At 51.6% G+C, this 14,123-nt stretch overlaps 1 protein-coding gene across 2 annotated transcripts in view; it reads right to left on the reverse strand.

Moving 5' to 3' along the window:
• Nucleotides 1–4,000: 4,000 nt before the first annotated feature.
• The window catches only part of LOC8052173 (serine/arginine repetitive matrix protein 1), a 119,479-nt gene continuing 109,356 nt past the window's right edge, over nt 4,001–14,123 (reverse strand). For both annotated transcript variants that reach the window (XM_040216549.2, XM_040216550.2), the window contains one exon: nt 4,001–9,088. In XM_040216549.2, the coding sequence (XP_040072483.1) occupies nt 6,834–9,088 (2,255 nt within the window). In that variant the 3' untranslated portion in view covers nt 4,001–6,833. The remainder of the gene's footprint in view (nt 9,089–14,123) is intronic.

Genomic DNA, 14,123 nt, shown 5'->3' on the forward strand with positions numbered 1-14,123 from the left:
GTTCTCTTTTTTGCCCCAGTCTCAGGTTTAGAATCATGTTTAAATAAACTTGTTATAGTAGTCAGTTACAGGTTAAGAAAGGTTTTCGAGGTAAAGGAGGGTAGGGGAAGTGGAAGTGGCCGGAATGCTTGAAAGGAGAGGAGGAAACCTCCTCCTCTCTTCAGCATTCCGGCTGCTTCTACCTCACCAGCCAGAAAACTTTTCTTAAGACGTCGTCCTGTCTATTTTCTGCCTCTTCAACGTGTTGACGTTTCTTTTTTCTCTACCCCAGCCTCAAATTAATTCAACATAGTGAAATCAGAAGCTTTGTCAGCCAGGAGTTTGGACGCTGTGACGACAGCGACATTGGCCTTCGCTCGTGCTTTTCACCATCATTTCTACGACACAACCGCCAGGATCACGACAACCGACAGCATGACACCTTGGCTTTTGTGACGTCATTGGTTGCCACTTGGAGATCACTTCCGTTGCATGGGCGGAATAGGGCGCTAAACGCACCATTCGGCGCGCCTTTCAGGCACCTACCGTGCGCCGAGATATTGAGGGAGTTGCGGAAACGAGAGCACATCCGGGCTGCGTTCCAAAATTTACTCCATCTTACTCCAGGGTTTTTGAGCCTTGGCGCTCGAAAACTTACCCGCTTCCATCGTCGTTCTGTCTCGCCACGTGACACGACCCGCCGGAGTAACTCGGATCCATTTGGGTAAGATTTGGAACTCAGCCCAGAACGGCGAGCTCTGGTTGGAATGATTAGCACGTAACCTAAAGCTAACCGCCTTTGTATCCACTTCACACTTTGAATGCGTTAGAACGCAAGAGTGCAGTGCCATAGCCTTTTCTCTACTCACAAAGCCTGGCAGTTCGACGACACGGCCATAGAGTGCCCGGTTGCAGATTTGGAGCGCGAGGATCTGGTAGCAGCATCAAAAAACCATTTCCCGGGGAACCTGGACGTCAGCGCACAGCTTTTGCAGCGGCTAGGACCCGAAACACGCTTGTTCGCTCGGGAGAAGTGTGTTTCGGCGTCTCGCCGCAGCGGGGCGCCAGTCACGTGGCTCTCCTCATCTGTTTATTTGCCGCTCCACCTTTTCCATTTCGGTGGCCGCTTCTCGCGGCGATCTGCCAGTGTATAGGAGGCTATGGCAGTGCATTCAAAGGCAGCCTTTGTCGCCACTGCACTGGTGTAACGCGTTATAGAACGCGAAACGCCGCGGCGTCCAGTGTTTGGCTCTCGCATTCGAACGTATTTGACGAGCGCAATGGAGACAAGGCAGCTAGTAACTAATCATTCCAACCAAAACCTCGGCGTTCTGCTTTCCTCCCCCGCGCGCTCTTCTCAGTTTCTCGGCACATCCTCATCGTAGTTGAGCTGTTTTTCTCAGCACCGCGTGCGTTTGAAGCCACTCGCTCGCTTGGACGTTATCCTATTTTCCCCCGACTCTACCAGTTACGGTCTACCAGACGATGCAGACAGCTTCGCCCCTTTTTTCTCAACGAAGAAATGCTTACCTTTCATATTTCTTTATTCCATGCAGAGGAGTGCGATAAGCGCCCCGTTCGTAGTTTCCCGGATGAAACAGTGCTGCTCTTTTTTACGGGTGTTAAATTTGCGAGCCTACATTATCACTGCAACCTCACACTGTATATTACGTTGCGAAAATCGGTAGTTGCATGCCCCCGATATTTGGCAACCCAGGTAAGTTTTCTTGCAGAGCCGCTAATTTGCTGTCGACCGAGAAAGACGATCAAAGAGAACTACGCAATCCTCGAAGCACAGTGCAAAATGATGGGAGATGCGATCGCCAATGCTCAAAAAGAACGTAACCGCCAGGAACACGCGGTATATCATCGTGGAACAAGGAGCGACAAGGCACCGAGTTCTCACCACGGGACACTTCTGGGAGGGCAACCTTTAGGACGGCAGATGATGGGCAAAACTACAGTCACCTACGGGACAATAGCTTTATAGAGGACATTCGGTCCTGCCTCCAGGACTAGCTTCCTGCCTTCGATAACACTTGGCTGGCTCCTGAGCGTCGAAAGTGCATACGCAACCAAAGCACGACGGAAAGCAAAGAACGCGTGCTGGACGCTAGGCATCGACGCCTTGCGCTTCTTGTCCCGGTAATTGCCAAATGAAGATGATCCCCGATAGAGCAAAAAGGAGGCTGCACTCACCTGACTCGCACGAGACAAAGGGCCTGTCAATATCACTAGGTTCTGGCAACGATTCGTCGGGACGTCAGGTTAGAATTAGACAAAGCACGCACGCGTTCAGCTTGGGCGTAACAGTAACACTCAACAACCGCGCGTGCAGAGCTGAGATGGCTCAGCACTGATTCTGTCCAATCGTCCCGAAGAAACGTATGGCCGTTTACCACCAGGGGCGCGGAAAGATTTTTCAGTTTTTTGTTGGAGTGGCGACATCTCTATTCGACGGGAGGAATCACACCGATTATTCTACTTGACTGGTGACACTGCGATAATTTCGACTTGCTGCAGTTGCTCTTTTATTAAACATTTGGTTCGCCAAGACAAAGAACGTGTTTCGTATGCGAGTAGGATTTCCAAGTGTGCCACGTGCTCGCTGTGACCAGAAAGATGGAGCGGTAGACTTTGCCAGAGGGCCGTGGTTGCAGCGTTAATCTCTTTTTTAAGTCCGAGCGCAGCCGACGCTTTGACCCGATAAAAGCCAATAAACCAAAAGTGCTACGTCACGGCGCTCACGGTCTTCGTGCGTTTGCTATTTCTGTGCTTTCTCCTCCGCGTGATTGGTTTGGCTGTTGATAGCAAGCCCACAAAAACAAGTGCCGTGACGATGGACGTTTAGAGCTGCTTGATTGGACCTTTAACGGGTGGATAGATTACAGCTGGATCTTTTAATCGGGCGGTGGCTTGCGCCACCTAGCGAAAGCTTTTAACACGCTCCTGAACTTCGCATATGTTTTTATAATAGTTTACCATAGCCTCATTTATACTGACGAAGCCTGGAAGATCACGAGACGCGGCCGCCGAAAGTGAAAAGATAGAGCGGCAGACAACGGATGAGAGGAGGCATGTAACGGGCGCCCCGTTACGGCGAGACGCCGAAACACGCTTCTCCCGAGCGATGGAATGTCCGCTCGTGCTCCTCGCGTTCCTCGCGCTGCCGCTTCTTTTCTCGTCCGGTTTGAAAACCATGTTTCGGGTCCTCGCCGCTGCAAAAGCTGTGCGCTGAATACCATCTTCCCAGAGAAATGATCTCTGCTACCAGATACTCGCGTTTCAAATCTGCGACCGGGCACTCTATGGCTCTATAGTCGAACTGCCAGGCTTTGTTAGTGTAGAGGAGGCTATGCTTTGACTCATCATGCTTCCACTGCCCCAGCTAGCCATACGTTTTGTGGTAAATGTCAGTGTCAGAGCCTGCGAAACTGATTTTAGAGTGCAGCTCTTAGGCGCCCGTTTCCGGCTTGAGCGGCGTCGGCGTAACCAAAGTCACCCCAAGGTCACGTGACCCCTCCAAAGGTCACCCCAAGGTCATGTGACCCCCCAGGTGGGTCACGTGACCCCTCCCAAGGTCACCTCAAGGTCACGTGACCCATCAAGGTCACGTGACCCCCCTCCCACCGAGGTCACGTGACCCCCCTGGAGCATATTAAAGAATGTGGGGAGGAGGAGGAGAAGGAAGAGGAGGGGTCTACCCTCCGCTCAGTACACTTCCCTCCTCCTCAAGAGCTGCGCTCCAATTTGGCGTCACAGAGAGTTGTAAACGGCTTTCACTTTTTGAGATTTATTTCGAGTGTGTGTTAAATGCATCTGACCCTCGCTGTAGTTCTACCTCCGGTATACTGTGACCCTGCCACGATTCCAGGGATCAGAAGCATCATGCAGTTGTGCCGTCACCGAGTAAAAATCACCACAAAATGAAGTCGCGCTAACGCATCCAAATCCACTTGGAGACACGTTGTTGTCTATGATACGGCATGCGTCGCATCACAGTCGGAACCAACACGTTTGGTTTTGCACAAAAGACACGCAGTATCAATATTTTATTTGTATATTGTAAAGACCCACTCTCGACACACAAATATTGCAAATCCCGTCAAGCGGTTCTTGCATAGACTCCGCAGAATAAATCCGGTCAAAATAAAAGCCTAAATACGGCGTTTTTCTCGCCACAATATATGACCAACTCGAACGGCACGGGCCATCGCCTTTCACGTCTGCGCTGGCGGTTCGTAACCAAGGATAAGAGTAACTGAATGTTCCAGAAGCGCCTTTCATATCATCCGCCGGAACTGGATAGCCAATCGAACTTGCTGGTTGATTGATTTCCTTCATCTTCATGTTTATTAGGCCTTTCTACATTAAGCAGTTCTTACTCCAGTCCACGAGGGCCCTCTCTTTGCTTCCCCGAATGATTTCGCTTGCACAGAGACCTCATTCTTACGAGTGAATGGATGGATGCATTCACATAAATCATTTGAATCGGGCAACGGTTCGCGCCACGCCGGCGCTTTAAGAAAGCCCTCACTTGTGGCGCCTGGTATAGCGGTTCTGAACCGGAGCTTGGATTTGTCTGCACTCTGGGAACGTCCAGTAACTCTAACCGAGAACGAATGCTATAGAATTACTTTTAGAGCGCAGCTCTTAGGGGCCCGTTTCTAGCCTGAGCGGCGTCGCCGTCGGCGTCGGCGTAACCGGGGGGGGGGGGGGGGTCACGTGACCCCCCCGAGGTCACGTGACGTCCCCCGAGATCAGGTGACCCCCCGAGGTCACGTGACCCCCCCCCCCCCCCCCCCCCCGAGGTCACGTGACTACCCGCAGGTGACGTGACCCCCCTCAGTACCCTTCCCTACTCCTCCTCAAGAGCTGCGCTCCAATTCGGCGTTACAGGGATTTGTAAACGGCTTTCATTTTTTCACCTATTCGTAGCAAGCTTTGGTGAACACGGCGATAGGTTTGTTATCACAGAAAACATGAATGTGTGAGGCACGGCGGCACGCAGTAAAGGAGTTGTCCAAACAGAGACGTGAAAAAACATGATTGCGCTTTAAGACAAGGACAGAGGAAGAACAGACATCACAAAGCGTTAACTTTCAACTGATTTAATTCAAGAGCCTCAGCGTAGATACACACCACGTCACCGCACCACATCTCAAACAATCTGTGCCCCGCCAAGTCAATTGAAGCCACACTGTGTGTTCAATTGACCTGGCGGAGAAAGAGTTAGTGTATACTTGCGGTCCGTGGCGGGGCCACGGATTGGTTGAGGTGTGGTTCGGTGACGCAGTGTGTATCTACGCTGAGGCTCTTGAATTAAATCGGTTGAAAGTTAACGCTCTGTGGTGTCTGTTCTTCCTCTGTCATTGTCTTAAAGTGCAATCATGCTTTCTCATGTACAATATACAACTCGCCCAACAATCAGCACTTGTTAAACAGAGACGACAAACATCGAAGGCCGCCTTCCCGTAGTAGACGGCAAATATGGCAGCATATCAGTTTCACCAACTTTCGCGCCTGCTCCGACACCCACAAAATGTGCTGTTGGTCATATGAGAGTTTTGTTGTCCCGATTTAGACAGTTCCTTATCTCTTAGTGTGATATCGGTATGCTTTTTTTGTTTCTGTTTGGTTCAAACCGGGCGGGTCGGACAGTCAGCTCTACCACTTTCAAGTCGGTATCACATGCATGCGCATTGTCAAGTTGTCGGGCTCACAGTGTCGCAGGTACATCAAACCCCTGAATTAATTGGCACGCCACAATGTAGCCATTCGTTAGAGGGACACTGGAAGTTTCAGTGCGGCTTTCGCCAGTGTTAGGACTAGCACTACAGTTGTTACCGTCTGTGGTGACGCCCGCAGTCCAGGATAACAAAGGCAACTCAGAGGCTGTACTTTTCTACATTTATACGAGTGGTATTAAAGCGACAGAAGGGTTAGGGCGCAAGCTAGCTGGTGTAAAGTGATCACACTAAAGCCCCGAGGCACAAGATGATGAAAACGTACAACTGTCTTCGAAGACACTGGGGTTTCCATGCATGGGGGTTCAAATATGATGGAGCGATGTCATATACCTACTATAAGCATCAGACTTTGTGAAATCGCGTACCATCTGTGCTCAATATTTTATGACCATCATAGGACCGTCTCCGTAAAGAAGTACTTCCGCAACTTTATAAACAATACTTTCTTCTAGCTTTGGTATTTTAGCCTTCAAACTCAAACAGTGCATGTATATATTGTAAATCTCCGTAGAACTGTGACGAGATAACTGTCGATGCTAATATTGCACACAGGTGTACACAAGTAAAAAATGCGATGACCTCGCTTCTTTCACGATAGACTATGCACTTCGGTTGTTTGAACAGCTTACACGGGAATAATCTATCCTCAAATAAAATAAAATAAAATAAAAAAAAACTGCAAGAAACGACAGACATTGAAGAATAAAATAGTTTCTGAAGATCGAAAAGAAAATCAAACTCTCAACAGAAAAGACACAAACCGAAACGGCTGTTTTTTCTTTCTTTCTTTGTCCTTCGTTATATAAGAAAAGAAATAAGAATCCCAGTTGAAGCGCACACAAATGAAACGACAAACAGCGTACACAGACACACACACATATCTAGTTCGAACCCAACCAGCTCACAGCACGCACGGTCAGAAAGTCAATGCTTGTCAGTGGGCAGTTAAGAAGGCACTATGCACGCGCACTCACACCCGCACAGCACAGCACGGTAGGGTCACGCACTACACGAGCACACTCAGGGGCAGTTGTGTAGCCGGAGGTCATGGTTAGGGGGCGTCTTCAAGCAACTCGAGCGTTAGGAAGGCCCGCAGGCGAGAAGTCATGCCGGGACTCGAACCCCCGCCCGCAGCCGCTCACCTGGACCAACCGGCGGCGGCGTCAAAGACGCTAGCAGCGAGTCCAGATGTGAGTCTTCCATGGGCACGATCCTGCCACGCTGCCTTGCCAGTCCCCAGTTCGGGCCGGAAGACCTCAGGCTGGTAGCCGAAGACGGTCCAGACTGAGGACTCTGAACACTTTCGTCGAGCCGCTTCCAGCGCTGCGACTCCCTGTGCAGGGCTTCCATGACGCTCGTCATACTTTGAGACTTGTCCCGCTTCTCGGACGGGTCCGAATTGATGTTTACAAACAGCGTGGGCCGTCTTGAGGCGAGCGACACGGCGGGATCCTTGCGCAAGTTCCGGAAGGCCATGTCGTCCCTAACCAGGTCCGGATGCACCTTGGGCCTGGTAAGAGGTCTCTGTGTGTCACTGGGCCTGGCCCTCAAGTAGTCGCACGATGTACCCTGAGTTGGTAGCAACGGGATGCCAAACGGCGGCTGTGGAGCCGGCACGCGGATCGCATCGGCTTGGGTGTAGTTTCTGTAGGACATGTCGTCCTTTTCTATGTCGGGTTCCTTGGACAGCGTGAAGTCGAGGAGAGCCGGATCCACTTGAAGACTAGGTGTAAACGCTGGGGAGTAGAGAAGGTAGCTGGCGTCCTTGCGAGGGGTGGGTGTGCGTGCGCCGTTTCGCTGGGGTGGCTGAGGTTGCTGAACGAGACGACGGTACGCCAGGTCGTCTGTCAGCTTGTCGGGAACGGCGGACCGGCGAAACGAGGGTGCTCTCTGTCGGGGCTGGTGACCAGACATGGCGGATATGTCGTCGCTGCAGCTCCGTTTGAGCGGGTATGTCGGCTCGACGAAGGTAGTGTTCGAATCGGGACGACTCAGCTGAAACTTGGTCGGCAGGTCCCGTCGTTCGGCCCTGAAGAGGAGGTCTTCGTCTTCGTTGAGTCGGAGACTCTGGTAGATCTCCTCTAGTTCGTTCAGGGCCGTTTCCAAGTTGGCAGAGGAACGTCGCTCCCTCTCTCGCTGCATGACGTCGTCCAGACGACGCCTGGCAACTTCCAGGCTGTTCGTGGTTCCACCCATCTGCGGCTTGTGTCGGGGCACCGGTGGCGGGACGTCTCTCGTCTTCTCCATGACCATCGACAGGGGACGGGGCCTCCGTGGCGGCATGTCCGACTTGGGCGCGAGGTCGAGGACCTCCGCTGATATGGAAGCCCTCCGATGTCTGGGTGCCAGCCCCACGAACCTGCCGTCCGGCCTCTGGGGGTCGCTCATGTAGGCCCCCGACGAGTCCTGGTGCACGGGAGCCTGGTCCGTGTACGAATAATAAGCAGGACCACGTGCCCGAGACTTGATATCGTGCGCGGGAGGCACACCCCCGTAGTTGTAGAAGCTCTCCCTCCGTTCGGATCCGAAACCGGAGTCGTCCAGTCTACACAATTCGAAAGAGGCGGAGTGTCTTCTTGGCTTGGGCGCCAGGAGGGGACTTTCCCTGAGCAGTGCTCTAGACTGGCACCTCCTGGGAGGTGGCGTTGGGGCCCTGCCCAGACTGGGGCTGGACGCCACCGACTGGGAGCTCACACCGGAGTCTTGAGGAGACGGCTGAACGGGGCCCGTAGGTCCCTGGAACGTGGTACTCACGCTCAGGGGCACCCCTGGACTGCCTCGCCGTACCATGGTAGGATCTTGGTAAGCCTTGCTTTCTTGCCAGACCGGACCAAGACGAGTGAACACAGGAACGTCTCTGGACCTTTTCCGGTTCTTGTTGACGTCCGTCGGCTTGTTCCCGTCGTCCTCGTCTTCTTCCGAAGAACTTCCGCCGTACTTACTCCGTTGAGCCTCTACCCTGGCCTTAGCCGCCTGAAGTCGCTCACGACGCGACAGGCTTTCCGTCGAACCCTTGGAAGGAGGAAAGGCTCCGGGTCTTCTAGCCTCGTCAGATCTAACTGGACTTGACCGTAGGGACGTCCTGGGCAATTCAACGCCAGCGCTTTGAGGGCGATGGTACTCGAGGGATGAGCAAGACGTGTCCGAACTGAGGGAGCTCTCGTCGACGGAGCTATCGTGGCCGTTCTTGCGCCTGGCTTCGGACTCCTCACGACGTAGGAAGGCGAACAAAGCCCTCGGCTCTAAGGGCTGCCGCGAGGGCAGGCTCCTGGACTTGTTTTGGAGGTAGGGCCGCGGCATAACGGCTTGCCGGGTGCCGTTGGCCGCCGGCACCTGACGACCCAAGAACAGCTCGGCTCCTGAGGAAGAAACAAGCGAGCAAGTTTAGTACATAACAGGGAAGCCGGCGGGTCAGAGTGAGCGTTGCGCAGTGCTTAATGTAATTTATATTTAAAGGGCTAGTTCAAGTACATTCCACGAACTAGGTACTTGTAGTCTTCGTACTACTTAGTTTTGGTTGTTGAGAGAAGGAACAGCCGGGAAGAGGTGCCATGCACTTCAGCTGACTGCCTTTTTAAGGCGACAGCTTTACGGGCGACACTGCAGAGATTTCGAACTCGTCTCTTGTCGTCGCCGCTACGAAAAAAAAAAAAAAACCTTCTCCGCTCTTGGCGCGAGGCCAGGGAAGTCGGGGTTTCCCCCCGTCGGCCGCCCCGGCATCCCGCCAATAACGATGCGACGAAAGAAGTGCCTTCGGCGTCGTATGCTTGAAAGACTTGTTTTCAAACATTACTCGCGTTATGCGAAATCCCACTTTGGCTGTATCCAGGCGCTACGCGTAATGCTGGGTGGTTTTAGAAACTACCATCGCGCTTATCTACTTGCTTTACGGATCACCAAGCACTGGTGGCGGTTTTTAGTGACATCCACCACGCCAACCACGGCGGCTAAAAGTATTAACCACGTCGCAGTTCCGTCCTTCGGTACATCAACGCACCATTTCACCCGCATTGCGCGGCCCTGTATACAGCTATCGCTTTCGTTCCTTCGCACATTATGGACGAAAAATATGACATCTTTCTAGCACTTCTTCAATACTTGACTTCTTGATAGACTTCTTAGAAAATCATCTTGATAAATTTGTACCATAAAACAATGCCGGTTCAAATTTAAAGAGATACTTAATTGACACTTCTGTGAGCACCAGACGGCGAACGAACTACGCCTTCCTTCGTTTTTATTTTTTTTGTATAAGATGCAATCAAACGATTCAAAAACTGATTGAACACATACCAGGAACACTGCGCAACGCTCTATTTTAGAGCGCAGCTCTTAGGCTCCCGTTTCCGGCATGAGCGGCGTCGCCGTCGGCGTCGGCGTAACCACACGTTGTATGCAACCTAGGTTGCATTTAGTCTAAGTTGCATGCAACCCGGGTTGCATGCAGCCCGTCGGCGTCGGCGTAACCACGCAACCCAGCTTGCATTTAGTACAAGTTGCATGCAGCCCGCGTTGCATGGATCCTGCCGAAGTCCCGAGGTCACGTGACCCCCCTCCCCGAGGTCAGGTGACCCCTCCCCCCACCCCACCCCCCGAGGTCACATGACCCCCCCCCCCCCTCAGTACCGTCCCCTCCTCCTCCTCAAGAGCTGCGCTCTAGTTCGGCGTTACACGGAGTTGTAAACGGCTTTCATCTTTTTAATCGTACCAAGATAGTGAAAATGAACACTGTGACCAGACTGGACTTCAGAAGATTCCTCCAGTCGCTGCTAAGCTGCTTTTCTCGAGTCGGTGAGCAATGTTGGCTTTTTGTTCACCTGGTACCACCAGCGCGACCGACAGCGAATTTTGATCGTCGACTAAACTAAAACCCCGGTGATGAAGCGTCGAAAAATGCAGCTAATGGCCCTGCTCACAGACAGCCCTGTCACCATATTGTTAGCCTGCATCTGTTTTTTTGGCAGACGGAAATGTCGTTTTTCAGCCGAATTCAGCCGCCTTAAAACGACTGTAAAGCGTCCATCAAGAGGAAAAAATTCGGTGGCATTCGTTACGAGCCGTTTCCGAGCGCAATCGCAACAATTCTTCGTGAATTTAAAAGGGCGGGCGGAAACGACAGGCTGCAATCGGAAGACGTCATTTCCGTCCGCCAAAAGAGACGCGCGCTCGAAACAACGGCGGCACTCGGGGTTTGAGAACAACGAGAGGCGTTTACGAGTGGCGGGCGTACAGGACGCAGCCGTCGAAGGCCTTCCAGGGAGGCCGCACGCGAGGCCTTGAACATGAACGCGCGCCTCAAAGTCAAGGTCCCCAGGGAGGGTGCTCTTCGCGATCGCTCACGGACGGGTACAGGAGCTGTCCTCACTGAACGCAGCCCCATCCGGTTTGTTTCTTCCGCGAACGCTTTTTTCGATCGCGGCAAAGAAGGATGGAAGCAGACTCTGCAAGGACACCCTACTAGCCACACCACGAAAAGGACTCGAGGAAAGGACGTGGAGCCTTTCAGCCAAATACGGCTGTTTCGGAACAATTATTATAATAAATAGGGCCCGTGATGTGGGTACCGTTAAGTGGCAGGCTACCGCAACCAGCTGAAGAACCTCAGTTTCACTCAAACACGAACCATGCACGGCAAAAGCCGAATGCCCTGAGCCAGGTTAACCGAGGCTCGCGAACGACCTCCTCCTTGTTCACGAAACGTCATGAAAGTCGGATCCCTCGGAGCGTTGATTGGATCCGACAGCCAGCCGAAAGATGACGCAGCACTCGTTTCCGATCCGTGTCTTCACTGAATCTCACTGTGGTGACGTCGAAATTTCAGTGCACAAGGTTTGAGTATTGTGTGATGCTGCTTCAACCCTCCTTCGTAGAGGTGGGTGAAAATGGAGAGGTCCCTCGTTCGATACCAAGACCAAACGGATCTTTTTTTTCGTGCGCACGAGTTATTTAGTTTTGTTTGGAGGTTTCTGTTTGTTCTTTGTCCCCCTACTCCAGGCATTATAATGGTTATTCTTGTCCAGCTCGCTCGCAGCTTTGCATTTATTGAATTATCGTCATACCCTCTTCTCATCTCCGCGGAAAGCTTTCCGGTTAAACCATTTGGGAACTCTTTCAGATTTTCTATCACTGCCCACTTTGTGGAAGAGCTCGGCGGGCACCCGAGAAAGACGCGCTCGTTCGATATGTCTACGAAGTGGGGCCGCCATCTGGAAACATTTGTTACGAACGTCCCTCTTCCACCTTCCCAGAATAGTCTTTTGCAGCGTGTACGCAGCAGGGGCGGTTAAAGAGCTTAAAGGGACCATGAAATGACTTCTTTACTTTTTCCAGATAACTTTTACAATAAACCGTCAATGTTCACTGAATGCCGAACAGGCATCCGTTTTCGTCTCGGTTTATTAACTTCTACACAAAAAATTAATGAAATATCGACTTTTTCTTGACCGCAAAACAAGCCGTGACGTACGATGTTTCCGGAACCGGAAGTTCTCTCTGCAGTAGGAGATGGGAGCGTTAGCGAGTTGGGGTGCGCCGGTGGGTTTTACTGCGCCGATGTCACCGACGTATTTTCTGAATCGGCGCCTCTCATCGCCGCATCGCAGCTGAGCGAAATTCAATGAGATACGTTGCGCTACAGCGACAGCATGGGACTAGTCCCATACGCCGGTATGCCTGTTGGGAAGTGCAGATGGGAACAATTTGCCGCGGCGTTTTTCGCGGTCTCGGAGATGCAGGAGCGAGCCGACGTTAAAAAAAGATACGTTTGAACTGTCAGCAAGAGCCACGTAAATACCTGTTCACACTCGGAGCGGACGCGCGCGTTTGATGAAGTGCTGTATTCGCGCTGTTGGTAAGCGCTTCGGGACCGATCTTTTACAATTGCAACTCGATACTGACGCGACACTCGGCAAAGAAAGGTTGGACCGGTATTGCACGTATACCTCCCACGAACTGTTACAGCTCGACAGTGACGTGCAGTCTGTCAGAATAAAAATGGCATACCAATAACCAAGTGTACATACCGTGCTACGAAGGTAATCCATACAGCGTTTATTTCAGCTCTATATCACACAAAACAAGGAGAGGATCGACGAGGGTCCCTTTTCGACGAGTGTTCGTCAACACTGCCTCGGAAAACAAGGGGAAGAGATTGACCTCACCTCTTAACCTAAAATTGAGGTCAGCGATCAAACTATAATACGGAAGGGTCCACAAGGGTAGCGCGGGCATATTCCATTCAGTACGCCAGCCGGTCGTAGGCAGACGGTCTTGCGACGAAGCAACGCTGCGCCGAGTCGGAGTGCCTGCTAGGCCTATATTCTGAGAGCTTCGTCGGAGCGGGATTCGCGGCTGTTGTCGCTCTTCTCGGGTGTTTGTGGATCCAGCTTTCTTGTTCGTCGTGGTTTGTTTTAAGTACATTTCTTTCTTGCTGCTTGAAGTCGGCACGCGCGAGATGAACACGTAGAAAAATAAACGTTCAGTCAGTCAGAGTTTTCAGAGGAAGGAAACCAAAGGAAATAACCGTTCTGAACTTGGCCCTGCCCTACTGCGCACGCGCAGTAGTTGCTTCGTTTACCACACGATAGATGGCGCTTGGCTCTCAGCATTATCAAATTTGGCAATTTTCGCCACACATCTCTAATTATGCTACAAAATGTGGATCTGAATATTATTTAACAAAACTTTTAGGAAACATTCGCCGGCTATTTATTATTTACGATCGCGGTGCTGGTGAGGTAGGCTCTTACCCAATAGGCGATGTGGATTCGGCTGACGTGCACCGTTTCTGCGTAAGCATCGTAGTGAAAAGGCAGAGCTTTCGAAGGAAAGAAGTCGCAAAAGAGTCCAGTTTTCTTTTAAAAGTTCTATAGCAAATAATTATTTTTGGCTCCCTAGTTTTGTGTTTTTGTGTTTCTTTTTACACCTTTTACGACGTGCGGTGGATGAAATTCGATTTTAAAATCATTTCATGGTCCCTTTAATCGTATTTCGCTTACCCATGCGCGGAGTGATGAGTTATTTAAACCAGGAAGGTCTTTCGTGCTCTTTGCACAGATGGCAGACTGGAAAATCTGTGTGCGTGTGTGTGTGTGGGGGGGGGGGATCTTGGGTTCAACTCCAGGACCCAGTGATCCTGGGTTCAATTCCCCAGCCCTGCCCGTTTCGATCTGGATGAGCATCGTACCGGGGGGCGGTCGTGTATCCCTACTGCGTGATGCACGTTAAAGACCCCAGGCTAGCGGTTGTATGCTCATCTACAGCTGGGAGACTCGTCGCCCGTTGAGGCAGACCAAGTTCTATGCTGTATAAACATACACCGCCCCCCCCCCCCCTATTTGTTTTTACTAGGCGGTTACAAAATAATAATAATAATAATAATAATAATAATAATAC

Source organism: Ixodes scapularis, unplaced genomic scaffold, assembly GCF_016920785.2.
Source record: "Ixodes scapularis isolate PalLabHiFi unplaced genomic scaffold, ASM1692078v2 PGA_scaffold11__112_contigs__length_91849675, whole genome shotgun sequence".
Lineage (NCBI taxonomy): Eukaryota > Metazoa > Arthropoda > Arachnida > Ixodida > Ixodidae > Ixodes > Ixodes scapularis.